The following is a 16,434-nucleotide window of genomic DNA, read 5'->3' on the forward strand; positions in this document are numbered from 1 at the left end:
ATAAAAGGAGGACCCCCCCAATACAGTACAGGTTATTTCTAACCAAAATTCTTCAGAATATCATCTTTCTGCAAATCTTTGGCTGAACTATCACTTTATGGAACACACCAGAAACATGTTTCCATCCTGTTGTAAAACCACATTAAATCAGTGACAATTCTCTGTTGCCATAACATCTCTAGGTAGCAGCTGAATAGATGTAAGACTATATGATGACGGTAAAATTATTAAAACGAATACAATGAAGTCAGACAAAATCAGAGTGTTTGAGTCTGTGAATAATTTTAATACTTTGTCAAGAAGTGTCTAGCTCTGTGGTTTTATTCTATAGCCCAGGGGTCACCAGACTCTGTCCTGGAGGGCCGGTGTCCTGCAGAGTTTAGCTCTGAACCCTAATCAAACACACCTGAACCATCAAAGTCTGACTACTTGAAACTTCCAGGCAGGTATGTTGAGGTAAGTTGGAGCTAAACTCTGCAGGACACCGGCCCTCCAGGACCAAGTTTGGTGACCCCTACTATAGCCTATCCTGCATGATTGGAAAATGTATTGTTTGGACAATTTTGGACACTTTAGGAGGGGGGGGGGGGGGGGCTGAAACTGACTACCAGAATGTGTCCAAACACTTTGTCTCCGTTTTGAACAAAATATCTAAGTTTGATTGTCATTTGCTTCTTTTTCAAGGTTAAAAGTTATTTTTCCTGACTCTAAGTGACACTGCCCTTCATTCAGAGCTTTTTTTCCATTCCATTATTGAAAAAGGTGGAGTTTCAAAGAATGAAAGACCCCTCTGTGTGCACTTTGGACCTCCACCCATCTCTTGGACGTGTCATTCCTCAGTCCTCATGTCTGGTCACATTATAGTCTATAAATCCTGAATTTGACAGCACGTAGACCTATCTTTATGATTACGGTACCATATCCCGTGTAGTTATGCCGAAGGGCCGAATCGTGTTTTGGACTTTGCAACAGTCTCAGATATAAAGCTGCAGTAACACACTAACATCTGCGCACTCTCGAGTCAGAGATGGACACCTGGGCTATTCTAAGCATTCTGCTCGCGGTCACGCATTATGGTAAGAAATATTTGAAGTTAATGTCAGCGGGGAAACTTGATTTCTATCTCTGTTTAATTATTAGAGCTGTAGCTACTGCAAGAAATATATGTTTTAATTATGTAAGCAACAGAAAGAAATCTGAGACTGAGATAAAGGTGGAAGGCTAAAAATAATGGTGATAATATTATAAATAACTTCGTCCAGTATCAGGTCAGAGTGCGATAAGATGGTGCACTATTTCTCCTGCGGAGGAGTCCAAATGTAAAGCAATGGTTCAGGCCTTCACCAGCGCTGCAATTCGACCAGAGCTACAGTGCGTTCTCGCCTCATCTAAAGCCGAATGCGCTGAAAAACTCACCGTAAGTCTGTTTATCCAGTCACCCACTCAGCTAACAAAACGTTCTTGGAATTTTGACTAACGTTCTTTCTTCCAGTAATTGACATTCAGTATTAATGTTTTCATAACTTAATAGGAACGTTAACAAAACGTTCTTAAAACATGTTAGCTTATCTATCATGTTTTTTAATGTGGTGGAAATGTGCATGTGATAAAATGAAATTTTACATGTGACGATTATCTTTATATTTTTTAGATCTTTTGCTTAAACAATTCTACATTGTATCATAGAACAGAAAATGCCAAACTACCTGGAAAAAAAATGAAAACCATGTTTATAATTTTCACATTTAAATTATTTAAAAATATATTTTAATACATTTGTTTATGAGGGTTGTAGCATCTCAGAAAAAGGTTCCGATTTAAAAAAGCTTTTTTGCCACACAAAGAATTTATCACAAACATACAACAAATGAAAATGTGTCCCTGCTCAGATATTGTGCTTTGTAGTCGTTTGTCTGTTCATTTTATTTGCAGAACAGAAGTACACTAAAATAATTTTCTTCACAGAAAATTTTTAATAATCAAGTTGCAATTGTGATCAATATTGCTTTTGACAGAAAAAGGAAGTTGATGCCTTCTCAGCCAGTGCTAAAGATATATATGACATTGGCAAGCAAGCCAGCTTCAAAATTGCAGCTGGAGAATCTGGAGCAGATGGTATGTTCTTCTTTTGGTGCTGTAGATACCAGATTATGCAAGTTGTAACTCAGTCTTTGAAATGGAAAGTCAGTGATTAAAGACATAAATGTCAACATCAACATTAGGTTAAATATTAACAGATTAACAATGGCTGTATCTGTATTTGATTGCATACTTTATTACAGTATAATAAAAAAAGAAATGTAGTGAAAGTCCATTATAAATATGGATGTTATGGACTATCCATAGTTTTATCTGGCAAAATTCTACTTTTAGAGCAACTAGTTAATCAACAGAGTCTTTAAATTTGTTCTTCATCTAACGGCCACAGGGAAAGGAATAACATACTATGGCGTTGCTGTGGTGAAAAGAACAAATTCAGCTATCAACATCAACAATCTGAAGGGGAAGAAGTCTTGTCACACTGGCAAGCACCGCACAGCTGGCTGGAACATCCCTCTGGGCTATTTGATTGACAGTGGAATGATGTCAGCCACGGGCTGCAACATCCCTCAAGGTACTCCATTGTTTATGGTGCTGCACATTTTAAATTGTCAGATTGTCTTTTTCAGATGAAAAAGTATCTTGTGGCTTATCTTGATGTTTTAGGGGTTGCTGACTTCTTTAGCGCCAGCTGTATCCCGGGGGCTAAAGATGACCCTCCGTCCCTGTGTCAGCTGTGTGTGGGAGATGGAACAGGAAAATATAAGTGTAATGCAGACGCTCACGAGCAGTACTATGCATATAATGGAGCATTCAGGTACCATATTTATTTAAAAATTAAAATCATACTGTAGTGAAACATAGCTGGTGCAGTTACAGCTTTGATAATGAGAAATCTCCTCAGTGTGTCATTTAACTTGTTTTGGGCTTCACAGGTGCTTGGTTGAGGATGCAGGTGATGTCGCCTTTGTGAAGCACACAACTGTAAGCGAGAATACAGATGGTAAATGTGTACTCCAGTGTTTCTCAACCAGGGAACTTCAGCAAACTTCCAAGGGGGGTGCAGGATTACTTAAAAACATGTTATATTTATAATAATAATAATATAATTAATTAATATAATAATATAATTTATAGAAAGTATAATTATTCTATCTTAATTAATGAAGATGCAACATGAAATCATACAAACATATAAACATAAATAGGTACAGTATATTTCCATGGCAGCAAATTATCAAATAAATTTACAAATCAAAAATAATTCCTCAGTTTCTGTTAATGATATAATATAGTTAATGTTATGGTTAGAGCTTTTATGCACAGCAAAGTGTATGTTAGTGATTCTAAGAAAATAAAGTGAAAGAAAGCACAGATGCATTGTAGTTCTGATATCCTAAGTATACACAGTGATTATACAGGAAGTGTGGACACTAGTAAAGTTGGATTAGTGATAGATTATCATTGATCATCAAATTAATAATTAACCTTTTAACTTTGTGTCTCAGGTCAGGGTGAGACTGAAGGCTTGCACTCTGATGACTATCAGCTCCTGTGTCGGGACGGCACTCGCAGTCCAGTCAGTGATTATGAGAAATGCCATCTGGCTCGAGTCCCATCGAGGGGGATTGTTGTCCACACTGACATCAGCAGTTCAGTGGTTTACAACATGTTGCGTGAGGGACTGGTATGATCCTTTTTGCAATTGTAATTTATTAGGATTTTGAAACAGCGTAAAAACAAATTGTACATTTGCATTTCAATGTGACGGTTTCATTTAAGTTTGTGTGTGTGTGTTTCTCTTTAGCAAAAGTCTGGGTTCTCCATGTTCTCCTCAGCAGGCTTTGATGGGACAAACTTGTTGTTCAGCGATGCTTCAATCTCATTTATCCAAGCGGGAAATGAAAACTATATCAAATGGATGGGCCAATACTATTACATACTGAGAGCTATGGACTGCACAGAGTCAGGTGTGAATCTTTGCATCTTCATCAAACAATCAAAAATTACAATTTGAAATGCAGCAAATTTACTATGCATGCTATTTGAATTTTTTTTTATATTGTACTCAAAATCTGTGTTTCTCTGTGATGGGTGTGTGTAGATGTTCCATCTAACCTACGCTGGTGTGTCCTGTCTCATGGAGAGCAGCAAAAATGTGCAGACATGGCTGTGGCTTTCAAAAGCAAAAATCTGATTCCTGAAATTCAGTGTATCCATGGCACATCTGTGGAGGACTGTATGAAGAAAATACAAGTATGCCAATCAAGAGATATTTACCAAACTCTCATATTCATACCTGCTGACACCAAAATGATAACTATAAAGATATATATAATGATAACTATATCATCAAATATATCAAGCCCTTATACTCATAGTTTCCCTAACTAAAATCTGCAATACATCACAACAGTCAAGTTCAGAGTCTAAAAATTCCTTTCATTTTCACCATGGAGAAACAGATTTGTATAAACTCAAGGCCGTGGAAAAAGTGGGCGGTCACTGTGCTGTATTTGAATGAGATTCTTTTCCTCCAGAACAAGGAAGCTGATGTCATCACTCTTGACGGAGGTTACATCTACACAGCGGGCAAGAGTTTTGGTTTGATACCTGCTGCTGGGGAGAGCTACACAGGTTAGAGCCATACACTTTCAATGTACTTTGACTTTTGGACCATATGCTTTTTATATGAATATATACACACTGTATATAAAGACAATAGCAAAAACAAATGTGTAGAATTTAAAAAGGCAGTGGAAATATGATTATACGATTCATTATATTAATATGTATAATTGATACACATTAATTCATTATATTATACAATTAATAATTAATTATAAATTTATGAAATTACTTGAATATAGTATAATGTGAACAGTTAAAATGTGCTCACTAGGTGACTGTTTTCTTTTTGGGAAAGATTTTCAGCAGTGCCTGATGAAACATCAGCTGTTTTATTCATAAATGATGATTCATTTTCACAAGCTACTGTGATTCTCTGTCTTAGGAGACACAGACGGAAGCATTTATTATGCTGTGGCTGTGCTGAGGAAGAGCAACAGAGACATCCAGAGATTCAGTGACCTCAAGAGCAAGCGCTCCTGTCACACAGGTTATGGAAGGACTGCAGGCTGGAACATTCCCATGGGTCTGCTAATAGAAAAAGGCATCATCAGACCGCAGACATGCCAAATGGCCCAAGGTAGGACATGTACTGTAGTGCACACATGGGTTCCTAAGATCTAAAAAAAACAGTGAAAAGCTTTCAGCTTTTTACTCAGATTGTTACTTGTAATTTTGTATCAGTAATTACAAAGGTATTGAAATAAAAGGCATATTATTCTGCTATATAAATAGCGAAATCGGTGTAATGAGAGTGTGATTCTGCCTTTAGCTGCTGGGGAGTTCTTTGAATCAGCCTGTGTACCTGGAGCCAATCAGAAAGGTTTTCCAAGTAACCTGTGTGAGCAGTGCATTGGAGACTCCAGTGGTCAGAACAAGTGTGAAAAAAACAAGGACCTATACGACGGTTACGATGGAGCCTTCAGGTAATCCACTATACTGCACAAAAGATCTGAAAGATTTGGTGCTAATTTGTGTTTTACCAATTGAGTATTTGCATAACAACTAAATATTTATCATGGTCTCTGTTTATATTCTCAGGTGCCTTGTTGAAGGTCATGGTGATGTGGCCTTTGTCAAACATTCCACTGTGTTCCAGAACACGAATGGTAAAAAGATCTCTGTTGGTTTAGGCCTTTAAACATCTTTATAGAGCTGTTCAGTCATGATGTCAATTTGTAGGCCAAACCAGACAAGTAATTTGCCATGGATTCCCTCAGGATTATACATTTTAATACATCTTATTTTTATAGCACAAAATTTGTATACTTCACATAATATAAAGAATATTTTATATAAAAAAAGAAAACACAACAAAAAGTAAATAAATAAAAACCAAACTATAAAATAAGACAACAGTGAAAACAATTCGCCGTCTTGGAATTATAAGGATCTATCTGCATTCTGAGCAGTTTGGAGAGATTGAGCTTCAAAGTTTTTGCATTCCATAGACTTCTGTAGATAGAGCCCTTTTTGTTTTCTTACAAAAGGCCCAAAATAATGCAAACACATGTATCACATAATGTAAATAAGCCGTCACAGAATAAGAATATGAATAGCTCAATTAAAAAAAAAATATCAGATAGAACCTTATAATTCCAAGACGACAAATTATAAAAACAGAAATAGTTGTAATAATAATGATAGTAGTAATAATAATAGTTACTAAATGTAATTAAAAGTTGATTTTAAAATGTCATCACATGATCTTTCAAAAACGTGAATGGTTGGAAGTGGTCTATAATTTATATTTCTTATTTTTAGAGTAGCAGTTTTTGATATATGAGTAAAATTAGGTGCTGTATGTGATTAACAGTACTTGTGAGAGAAAACTAAGAATAAATGAAAACTACTACTCAAAAAAACTAAGAAAAAAGTTTCAGAGAAAACCCATGGCTAAAAAATGCTCATTCTTTTCTGGGTTGAGGGCTACAAACTGAAAGGTTATTTTATGCATTTTACACACAGCAAGCAGACCATTACTTCATGTGTAAAAGTCTCTAGTAGTTCTCTCATGTCAGAACTGTTATTTCCAGGAAACAATACAGATTCTTGGGCATTACACCTGGATTCCCGTGAATTTCAGCTGCTTTGTTCTCAGGAGTCTCGTGCTGAAGTCACTCAGTACACTAAGTGCAACTTGGCCCGTGTCCCTTCCCACGCTGTTATGATAAGACCTGATACCAACCACCACGTCATCTTTGGCCTCCTAGACAAAGCCCAGGTTGATAAATCTAAATGTCATTTTTCAGGGTCATTTGAAAATGGAGTTGTCCTTGTTTGTATGACTTTTTGGTTTGCATCTTTCAGAATTTCTTTGGAGATAATGCTGCCTCAGGCTTCAAGATGTTTGACTCCAAACCCTATGAGGGATCCGACCTGATTTTCAAGGATTCAACTATCACTTTAATTGGTGTAGGAGAGAGGAAGACGTATGAGGAATGGCTTGGCCAGAGCTACCTGGATGCCGTAATAGCCATGGAGTGTTCAGCTTCATCAACAGGTACGGCTCTCATCAACAAGCCTCTCTCTCTCTAGAAATATATATACCTGGAATCTTTTAATAAGTCTTTTTACTTTGTGTTTCTCTTACAGTGTTTTCCTCATCCTCACTATTGCTGATGTCCATTTTGAGCTCCCTGGTGTCTCTGTTGGCTTTGTAGCAGGTCTGCCAGCCACAGAAGTGTTCCCAGTGACTTCATCCCTCCTCGACTCTTCATACTCGTGCCGAAATTTCTAGTATTTAGGTGATTCAAGTTCAAATCAAATCGCTAAATCTAAAGGTACAATATGCTTAAGCAATAGCAATGCCTTTTATCTGTGATTGTAATGGTACATAGTACATAGTACGCACCTAGTACGGATGATAAGATTTCTAATTGGGTCTAGGGAAATTTTGAGGACCATCTTAAATTAGGAACTGCAAAGAGTTGGCTAAAGTCTTTCTTCAAACCAAAACAAAGCTGGTTTGTTATTGTGACCATTTGTATTATTTCTACTCTGAAATTGTTGAGGGCAATAGCCATATCAGTGAATATGCTTTGCCTGTTACATATTTATTGCACAATGTTTATTGCAGCTTTTAAAACCAACATTTTATTATGTTATGAACTACTTGAAGGCACATGCCATATCAGGGAATATGCTGTGTCTAGCATTTTCCTCTTTGCTGACTTTTGTAACTAGTATCGTGCAGTTGAATGCAGCATGCACTGGAGTTGTACTACTGAAAGGTTCTTCTCCTCTCGCATTCAAACAGATTCTTGCTTGCTTAAATCAACAGCATACTGTGCTCATGCATTCAAAAACCTTTTTTTTTTTTTGACCAATCTAATTAGTCATTGAGATGAAATAAGCTTTTGAGCTTTGATAAACTCAGCAATGCTTTCTATCAGGGAGAGGAGGAGTATTTAATTTCAACGGTTGTTCATTGCAACGTTGTCCATTACATGCATTTAGTCAGTATTGTTGCAATGCAAGTGTTAAATTCCTTTTACTAAACAATGTTCTCAAACTATTTTAGCAAGGCAACAATTTGCTTGCCTTCCTCTGTGAAACTTAAATTCCAAAAATGATACATACCGATCATGTGAGTGAGGTTAAACTACACTATGAGATAAATAACCATAAATACTGTTCATTAAACTTTTTTTTTTTTTTCTTCAAAAATCTATTCTGAGCGCATGGGGCTTAACAAGAATAATTTGCCTTAAACCCACAATTGTGCTCCAGCTGTGTTTAACACAGTATCACTTACTTGCTTTCTTGCTTTATGATGCTTCTTTGTGAGATATATTTTTATTTGTTCAGATACCATATCAGTGTATATGTGCTGACACATAAATGTCCTACATTAATGCCTGCTTTGTCTTGCAATTTCTTAATGAAATGATGGAGATATAACTAATATTTAGTTACCAGGCCAGTGCGTCTGCTCAAGTATTACAGCATATTGTCACTTATTTTAAATAAACAAGCATCTTAAGATTTGTGTTGTTGTTCATCACTGCTTTGCTGCAACAGAATGATTTAAAGATTGGCAGGCAAATGATAAAACATGATTATTACTTATTATTGACTGAAGAGGATTGTATTTTCATCGGTCTGTGTTATTTGAAAATTATGTGGAGATGTCCAAGATTTTATTTTAGTCCAGATCTGTTATTCTCCAGTTATGTTTTTGAAGGTCATATTGTAAAATGACCCTGAAGAAGACACTTTCTAGAGTTCAGTTGTGTTATAATAATGTATAATCAGGTATGTGCAGCCTGTTATAATATATATTTTTAATTATTTAAAAAAAAATATATATATATATATTAATAATTAATGATTATTTTTTATATGTAAAATTCAATATTATATTCAAGCGCAGTATGCATAAAGCTTGAGCTATTCAAATATATATATCAAATATTTGTTATTTATGTAATAATATATTCTCATTATTTAAATGATGCATTTTTTTCTTCAATATACTGTTTTTACTTTAATATATTACATTAAAAAAAAGGGTTTTAAAAGCTGTATCTTTATTAAAGATGAGAGGATAAATCATAAATCTGGCTACATATAGCACCATCTGCTGATCATATTACCATACTGGATCCTACACGTGGACGTAATGGGTCATTATGTGTACTGTACATCCATAAAGCTTCAAAATACTGTGTAAGCAAACCAGGAAACGGTTGTAACATTAAAGGGGGGGGTTTGTATTTAATATCAACAACTATTGGGAGCTGAAGATGTAATTGAGGTTTCTTATATAAGGGCCAATAAATAATAAAAAGCTTTCTACTATATTGGAAAATATTAGTTATATTTTAGAATTTCTAAATTATGGTAGAAATATTTTATACACTATATTTATGTCACACGTGAAAACTTTCTTTTTTGGGACTTTTATTTTAAAAAATCGGAGGCCCCTCATTATAGTTATAGTTTTGAGTCGTTGACGTTTACTTCACAACACTACAACCTCATTCACGTTTACAGGTGTTTTAAATCATCTCATATTTCGCATTCATGTCTCGATTCAAACGAGGAGCACATGTGGACTCTAGAGCGGGATTTAGGCAGGAGAAAGAAGACTGTCCTGTCCCATTTGGTTTACTGAAAGCTGCTAGAAAGAGCGGACAGCTCAATCTGTCCAGCCGCGGTCTAACTGAAGGTAACAGTAATTACTAACTTTACCCGACAGCAGTCACAAAAATTACCATAGCAACCAGCAGATATTACATTTATCATTAATGGCATGGGAAAATACATTAAAATTAGATTTTGTTCAGGTTTCTGTCCAAAAAGTTTGAATGAGATCTTATCATGACTCGCATAAAATAACAACAACAGCTGTAGCAACAGTTGGGGGAAGAAATGTTTACTGTGGTGAATTTCTGAAAGTGTAACGTTACTCTATTTGGGTTCAGTTCCTCCGAGTGTGTGGAGGCTGAACATAGACACACCTCAGGAAGCTCAGCAGAACTTGTCGTTTGGAGCTGCAGATCGGTGGTGGGAACAGACGGATTTGACCAAACTTCTTCTGTCTTCCAACAAACTCCAGAGCCTCTCTGAAGACATCAGACTCCTCCCTGCCCTGGTTGTCCTGGATGTAGGTTTTTGCACAGCGCATTTAGTTTGAGAATGTTTTTACAAACTAAACCCTGCTTATCAACACTTTTTATTCTATTCCTTAGCAGAGAAATTTAAATGGTTTAATTCCTATGGTTTAATAAATGTAACCACTTCTATAAACCACATATTACCATTACATTGTTGTATTTTATTTCATTAATATACAGGTTCCACAATATTCATATTTATTTTTTTAAAAACAAATTATAAATGTAACTTGAAAAATCTTAGTATTTTAATTTCCATGTTTGTGGGTCTACATTGTCTATACTTACTATAGCAGCTTTCTGTGTTGCCCTTTTCCAGATCCATGACAATCAACTAAACTCACTGCCAGATTCTATTGGAGATCTAGAGCAACTACAAAAGCTCATATTGAGGTACTAATGGAGACAACACTATGTACGGAGCAATATATCTACCTATTTTGAGTGTAAAACTTGTCATAATACCTGGTCCTCTCTGCAGTCACAATAAACTGACAGAATTGCCTTCGGGTCTTTGGAGACTTACAAACCTGCGATGTCTTCATCTGCAACAGAATCTGATCGAACAGATTCCCCAGGATTTTGGGCAGCTGGTTAATTTAGATGACCTTGTAAGTGACAGAGATCTTGTCTTGACCAGCAACAAACTCTTAACTTTCCAACAGCATTATACAAGCCTAGATCCTCAGATAGTAGTAATATCTTTCATTTAACATATACGCACTACCATTTAAAAATTTGGGGTCGGTAAGATCTTTTAATGTTTTTGAAAGAGGTCACTTCATCCACTGCTGTATGAAGATCATTTGTTAAATCTTTGGATTCTCATTATTTAGTTGTTTCCTACTCTTTCCTCTTGAAGGATCTCTCCAACAATCATCTAATGGACGCTCCAGAAAGCCTGGCGAACCTGAAAAATCTTGTGAAATTGAATTTGTCCTGCAACAAGCTCAAGAGTCTCCCTCCTGCCATCAGTGAAATGAAAAGTATGTTTTGACCGTAGCGGGTTAGATGTGAATCATGTTTATCAATTAACCTGTGAACTCATCCATTTTCTGTTAACCCTAACAGACCTGAGAATGCTGGACTGTTCCCAGAATCAACTGGAGAGCATTCCTTCTGTCCTGGCTCAGATGGAGTCCCTCGAGCAGCTTTACTTAAAACACAACAAGTTACGCTTCCTTCCCCAACTGCCCTGCTGTAAAACACTCAAGGTAAACCACAACCACTGATGTGGTAGAATAAGTTCTAATTGTCTTGAGAAAAAGGCTAACACAGCGCTGTTTATATATATTAAGGAACTCCACTGTGGGAACAACCAGATTGAGGTATTGGAGACAGACCATTTGAAGCACTTGAGTGCTCTGAGTTTCTTGGAGCTCCGAGATAACAAGGTGAAGAGCCTTCCTGAAGAAATAACCCTACTGCAAGGCCTGGAGCGTCTGGATCTTACTAACAATGACATCAGCAGGTGCTGGGAATATGTTATTGTGTATATATACTGTAAAATATAGTGCTGTGTTTTGTCATGTTCCACCAGGGAAAAGAATTATGGACTATCGTTATTTTTTATAACTCCGTAAACTGAAAACACTGTACCGTAAGATGGGAGAGCGCAGATTTAAAAAATTCTCTTTTGTAGAGTACCAGTTTTAAAGTGATGTCTCTCCCAAAAATGAAAATTATTTACTCTGCTCATTTCATTCCAAAACTATATGACCTTCTATATTCTGAACCTAAAAAAGAAGGTATTTGAATAATTTTTAAACAAATTGGTTCCATAATATCCATATTCCATAATTGTTCAATGACCAGAAACAATGCAGCAAAATGGAAGAAAGTGGTCACCAAAACATCAGTTTTGTTACCAGCATAATATCATCTGTTGTGTTCTGCAGAAAAAAGAAAATCCTAAAAAGCCTCTCTTTTTATTAAACAGTCTGCCGTGTGGACTTGGCGCATTACCCAAGCTGAAATCTTTGACTTTGGAGGGCAATCCACTGAGGGCAATCCGCAGAGACCTCCTGACTGTGAGTGTTCAACACATCACAGCTGGCCTGTAAAAGGGCTTTTCCTGTCTCCTTTTTGTTCTTAGTAGTCTCAGATACAACATTTAAAAAGTCTGAAATCAGTCTTGTATAATATATTCTATGCAGAAAGGCACTGGTGAACTCCTGAAATATCTCAGAAGTCGAGTACAAGGTACGTCTATATAATCGTGTAAAGGTTTAGTATAGTTTTTCAGCCTCAATTATTATAAAAAGGACAAAGAATGTTCTCTTTTGTAACATCATTGTGGTTTTGTCTTGTTTGAAATGTAGAGCAACCAGATGGCGTCTTGAAAGAAGAGCCAAAAACAGCATTGACCCTCCCAAGCCAAGCTAAAATCAATGTGCATGCCATCAAAACTCTGAAAACAGTAGACTACAGGTAAAACAAAAAATCCTCCCAAGTGACTTTGCAGGATTTTGTGTATTTAAAAGTAAAAACCTGCCATTTTAATTAGTGAGAAACATGAGGCTTCCATCCCAGATGAGGTGTTTGATGCAGTTGGCGATAGTCCTGTGGCCAATGTAAACTTTAGCAAAAATCAGCTGACGGCAGTTCCACCCAGGTAATAATTGGCCATTCCATGTCGTTAGAAGCGTTTCAAAGATTTACTGAACACTTGCTATTCTCATTTCCTGCAGAATTTTGGAGTTAAAGGACACCCTAGCAGACATTAATCTTGGGTTTAACAAGCTAACAACCATTCCGGTGGACTTTTCCAAGTTGAAACAACTGGTACATATAGATCTCAGGTAATCCTTAACTTAATTTATGTCCTTTTAAGGCTCCAATTTAAAGATCTTATTTTGCTAATTCGGTGGTTCACAGTTGTTTTTGCCACATCCTCTCTAAATTATCCTCTCTGTTACTCATTTAGGTAGAGTGCTATTTTTAAGATGGCACAGAGTAAAAAAAAACTACAGTAATTACATACAGTAGTAGATGGAAGTTTTGCAAAGAGGAAAAAAAGTAATATCTGTATTTTTCAGATATTTTGTGCTCTGATAAATGTCACTTCAAAGCAAAATATTGCTTAATGAATATGATTTTAAATATATAAGAGCTCTGAGGTCACTTAAGTGTGACATTTTACCATAACAAAGTGCACTGAACTAATGCCTTTTTTTTGTTTTAGAAACAATCTATTGATCTCACTGCCAATGGAGCTGGAAGGCTTAACCAAACTGCGGAGTGTTATTTTGGCTTTTAATAGGCAGGTTCTACCATTTTCACCCTTACCCCACTGTGTAAAATGAGCAATTATTAAATCAGTTTGACAATCTAAACAATATCACTGTTTTGGTGGGATTTTTTGTGGTCTGAATAGTTATTTACATTTCTCTTTAGGTTCAAGTCATTCCCAGAAGTGCTGTACCGCATCTCATCCCTTGAGACCATTTTAATCAGTAACAATCAAGTTGGAGGCATTGATCCAGTCCAAATGAAGACCCTAAATAATCTGTCTACTCTGGATCTGTCCAACAATGATATAATGCAAGTGCCACCAGAACTTGGCAACTGTACCAGTCTGAGGTGAGCGTAATTTTCCTTCTGATTCTAGCAAGCTGTGGACTCCATATTTGACCTTTTTTAATGAAAATGAGGCAGCGAGAACAAACGTACAGGCTGTTCAACTGAAAATCTGGACGAAAACTCTGAAAAACTGAGTACTGTTACAAAGGTCTTGAGCCTGTTAGTTAAGTATGATCTTATGATTTATCCTATATCTTTAGGGCTCTAATGCTTGATGGGAATCCTTTCCGTAATCCAAGGGCTGCCATCCTCAGTAAAGGAACAGATGCTGTCCTTGAGTATCTCCGAAGTCGTATTCCAACATAATCTTCACTTTTAATGTTACTTTAACCGTCATTGATAAACGATCAATTCTTGTGCCATAACACTTTGATTATTTGCACTTCCTGACAGTATAAAACAACAAGACACAATTATAAATCATCTCCTGCCACTTGTTTTAATTCATCTTACCTGTCACTCTACCCTTAAAAATGACATTGTAAAGTCATTACAGGCTTTTATAAACAAACCTTCGGCATGCGTTGTAATGAAGTTAAGACATTGTCAAAAAAATGAACCAAACAATGTTGTTTGTGTTGAAGTTTTAAATTTTATAATTGCTTTTCAGTGTGAATGTTTATATTTTCTATTATGAAAGCACTAGTAATAAATTATGAAAATAAAGGCTTTTTTATCGTCTATAAAGGACCACAGAATGACCAGTAGTAACAATAGTGACATTTTTATTATTTGTACAATAAAGATACATTATTCAAAACACCTCTTAGATACTGAAAAAAATCTGTACTCCAAAGCCGAAAATGGCTCCAATATTTGCTGAACAGCAATGGACTTTCTTCTCCTTTTTATACAGGTTTGTTATTTAATTTTTTTTTAACTAAAATTTATTTTAAATATGTACATATATCATCTGCAAAATGCATTCTAGACACAGAATATATGTCATCAATTACATATTTGCGGTAATACAGAAAAAAATTGGAAGGAGAAAACTTGCATGTGCAAATAAATGATAAATTGTCACTAATTCTTTTGAACTAAATTGAATTTCTTCTAGATATAATTACTTTTCACAAAAATGAAACGGCATTCAAGTTCAGTAAGTCTTAATACTGCAGAAAGCTTTAAGTACATTCACAATCTATTGGAATAAATTATTTAAATGTCTCCATTCATAGTTATTTACATCAATACTGCAATTAGACTGAATAGTACCATATATTACCTTTTATATTCAATAGGTCTTTAAACACATACAAAAATGACCATTTGTATATTCATATACATATGTTTATGACACAAATTCACAATTACTTTAGAAAGAATTGTACATATTTGTTTCTAGTGTTTCCTTCCTTCACAATCTAACTCTCTGTCCATACATTGGTTTTGTTCTTTATAAAATTTAACAATTTGAGCATGGCTAATTATATCAATATATTAGAAACCATTATTTGAAAACATTTAGTAAAAATAATCATTATCAAATGTTCTTTCACAATAGTATTTGAACAATTAATTGCATCATCCATAATAATCTTTATTTAATAATCAACAATATTTCTCTGAAGCTAAATGCAGTGGATGTTGTGTCGGGGTCTTTCAGAGTGCATTTCGGCTCCAAACTCCTCCTAAATGCTACATTTTTAGCAACATTTGAAACATGCCCAGGTTTTTTTTTCTTCTTTGAGGGATATTATGGCACTGTTTGTCACAATGACTGATTAAAAAAAAAAAGGCCAAAAGATATGTAAAACAATGGTTATGTAAAAATGCTTTGTCCAAAACACATTGACCCCTAATAAGCATCTTAATAAAACAAGTTTAAGAGTGAAAGCATGCTCCAATCAGTAAAGCCTTACATGTGTACACTGTATCTAGTCCGTTTTATGACAGGATTTCCCTTTATTCTGTTAAAAAAATATTTAAAAACCTTAAAGCAGCGTAACAACAACGAAGCAACTGGAATTAAGCTTTTTTGCCTTTTTTTCCTCACTTAAACTGTAGTATGTGATATGAAAGTACATTTTTATATAGAAAACTGTGTTGCCAATAAACTGCCACATGTGTATGAATTTTCCTGGCAGCCACCAAAGATATATGGGAATAATAACAAATAAAAAAACATGGAAATGTACATTCACATTACTTAGCAAATGAACAAAACCCACCCTGATCTGGGCTAGGAAAAATCCATGAATACCAATAGATGGTGCTGCAGGAAAACCACACAAATGGAAGAAATATTGCTTCGGGTTTCATTTCTGTCATTTGATTTGTGCAAATACAGAAGGTTAGGATTTATCAATATTAAAAGGGGACTTTTTCGATTTCCCTAAATTGTCTTTTTCGTGAGATGTCTCTTCTAAGTTGTTACAAAAACTCATCGATGTGTTAGAAAATCATCAATGTGTCTTTCACATTCTACACTCTTATCACATTTGAGTTGTAAATGTATATATTTACACAAGGCATTTACAAAGTTGAGGCAGTGTTATGGTGGGTAAATGTCCTTAAAAGCAGATGTGCTTTCATGCTCCAAGATTAAACCGAAAAGCTG

The 16,434-nt window shown here is 35.5% G+C and overlaps 2 protein-coding genes across 2 annotated transcripts; both read left to right on the forward strand.

Moving 5' to 3' along the window:
• The first annotated feature begins 811 nt into the window (after positions 1–811).
• LOC306878981 (melanotransferrin-like) lies at positions 812–8,651 on the forward strand. The gene is made up of 16 exons (XM_079431623.1): positions 812–1,076; positions 1,263–1,417; positions 2,016–2,115; positions 2,429–2,614; positions 2,707–2,857; positions 2,976–3,043; positions 3,549–3,727; positions 3,848–4,010; positions 4,145–4,296; positions 4,581–4,677; positions 5,054–5,248; positions 5,441–5,594; positions 5,710–5,777; positions 6,705–6,892; positions 6,979–7,171; positions 7,264–8,651. Exons 1-16 carry the CDS (start codon positions 1,028–1,030, stop codon positions 7,329–7,331), a joined length of 2,166 nt encoding a protein of 721 aa, XP_079287749.1. The 5' UTR covers positions 812–1,027; the 3' UTR covers positions 7,332–8,651.
• A 948-nt stretch (positions 8,652–9,599) lies between these two features.
• LOC306879063 (leucine-rich repeat-containing protein 40) lies at positions 9,600–15,707 on the forward strand. Its single transcript, XM_079431751.1, has 15 exons — positions 9,600–9,841; positions 10,098–10,279; positions 10,609–10,682; positions 10,771–10,900; positions 11,152–11,275; positions 11,361–11,503; positions 11,588–11,760; positions 12,229–12,319; positions 12,446–12,491; positions 12,611–12,719; positions 12,796–12,903; positions 12,980–13,090; positions 13,474–13,551; positions 13,686–13,871; positions 14,072–15,707. The coding sequence occupies exons 1-15, from the start codon at positions 9,697–9,699 to the stop codon at positions 14,175–14,177; spliced, it is 1,806 nt and encodes a 601-aa protein (XP_079287877.1). The 5' UTR covers positions 9,600–9,696; the 3' UTR covers positions 14,178–15,707.
• Positions 15,708–16,434: the final 727 nt, after the last annotated feature.

This window comes from Barbus barbus, assembly GCF_936440315.1.
Source record: "Barbus barbus genome assembly, chromosome: 13".
Lineage (NCBI taxonomy): Eukaryota > Metazoa > Chordata > Actinopteri > Cypriniformes > Cyprinidae > Barbus > Barbus barbus.

Excerpts from the sequence above, each read along its gene's own strand:
- LOC306878981 (XM_079431623.1), top strand. The coding sequence starts at position 1,028 with ATGGACACCTGGGCTATTCTAAGCATTCTGCTCGCGGTCACGCATTAT. Across the intron at positions 1,418-2,015 it reads AATGCGCTGAAAAACTCACC|AAAAAGGAAGTTGATGCCTT; the intron begins GTAAGTCTGTTT and ends TGCTTTTGACAG. Across the intron at positions 3,044-3,548 it reads TGTAAGCGAGAATACAGATG|GTCAGGGTGAGACTGAAGGC; the intron begins GTAAATGTGTAC and ends TTTGTGTCTCAG.
- LOC306879063 (XM_079431751.1), top strand. The coding sequence starts at position 9,697 with ATGTCTCGATTCAAACGAGGAGCACATGTGGACTCTAGAGCGGGATTT. Across the intron at positions 10,280-10,608 it reads CTGCCCTGGTTGTCCTGGAT|ATCCATGACAATCAACTAAA; the intron begins GTAGGTTTTTGC and ends GCCCTTTTCCAG. Across the intron at positions 11,761-12,228 it reads ACTAACAATGACATCAGCAG|TCTGCCGTGTGGACTTGGCG; the intron begins GTGCTGGGAATA and ends TTTATTAAACAG.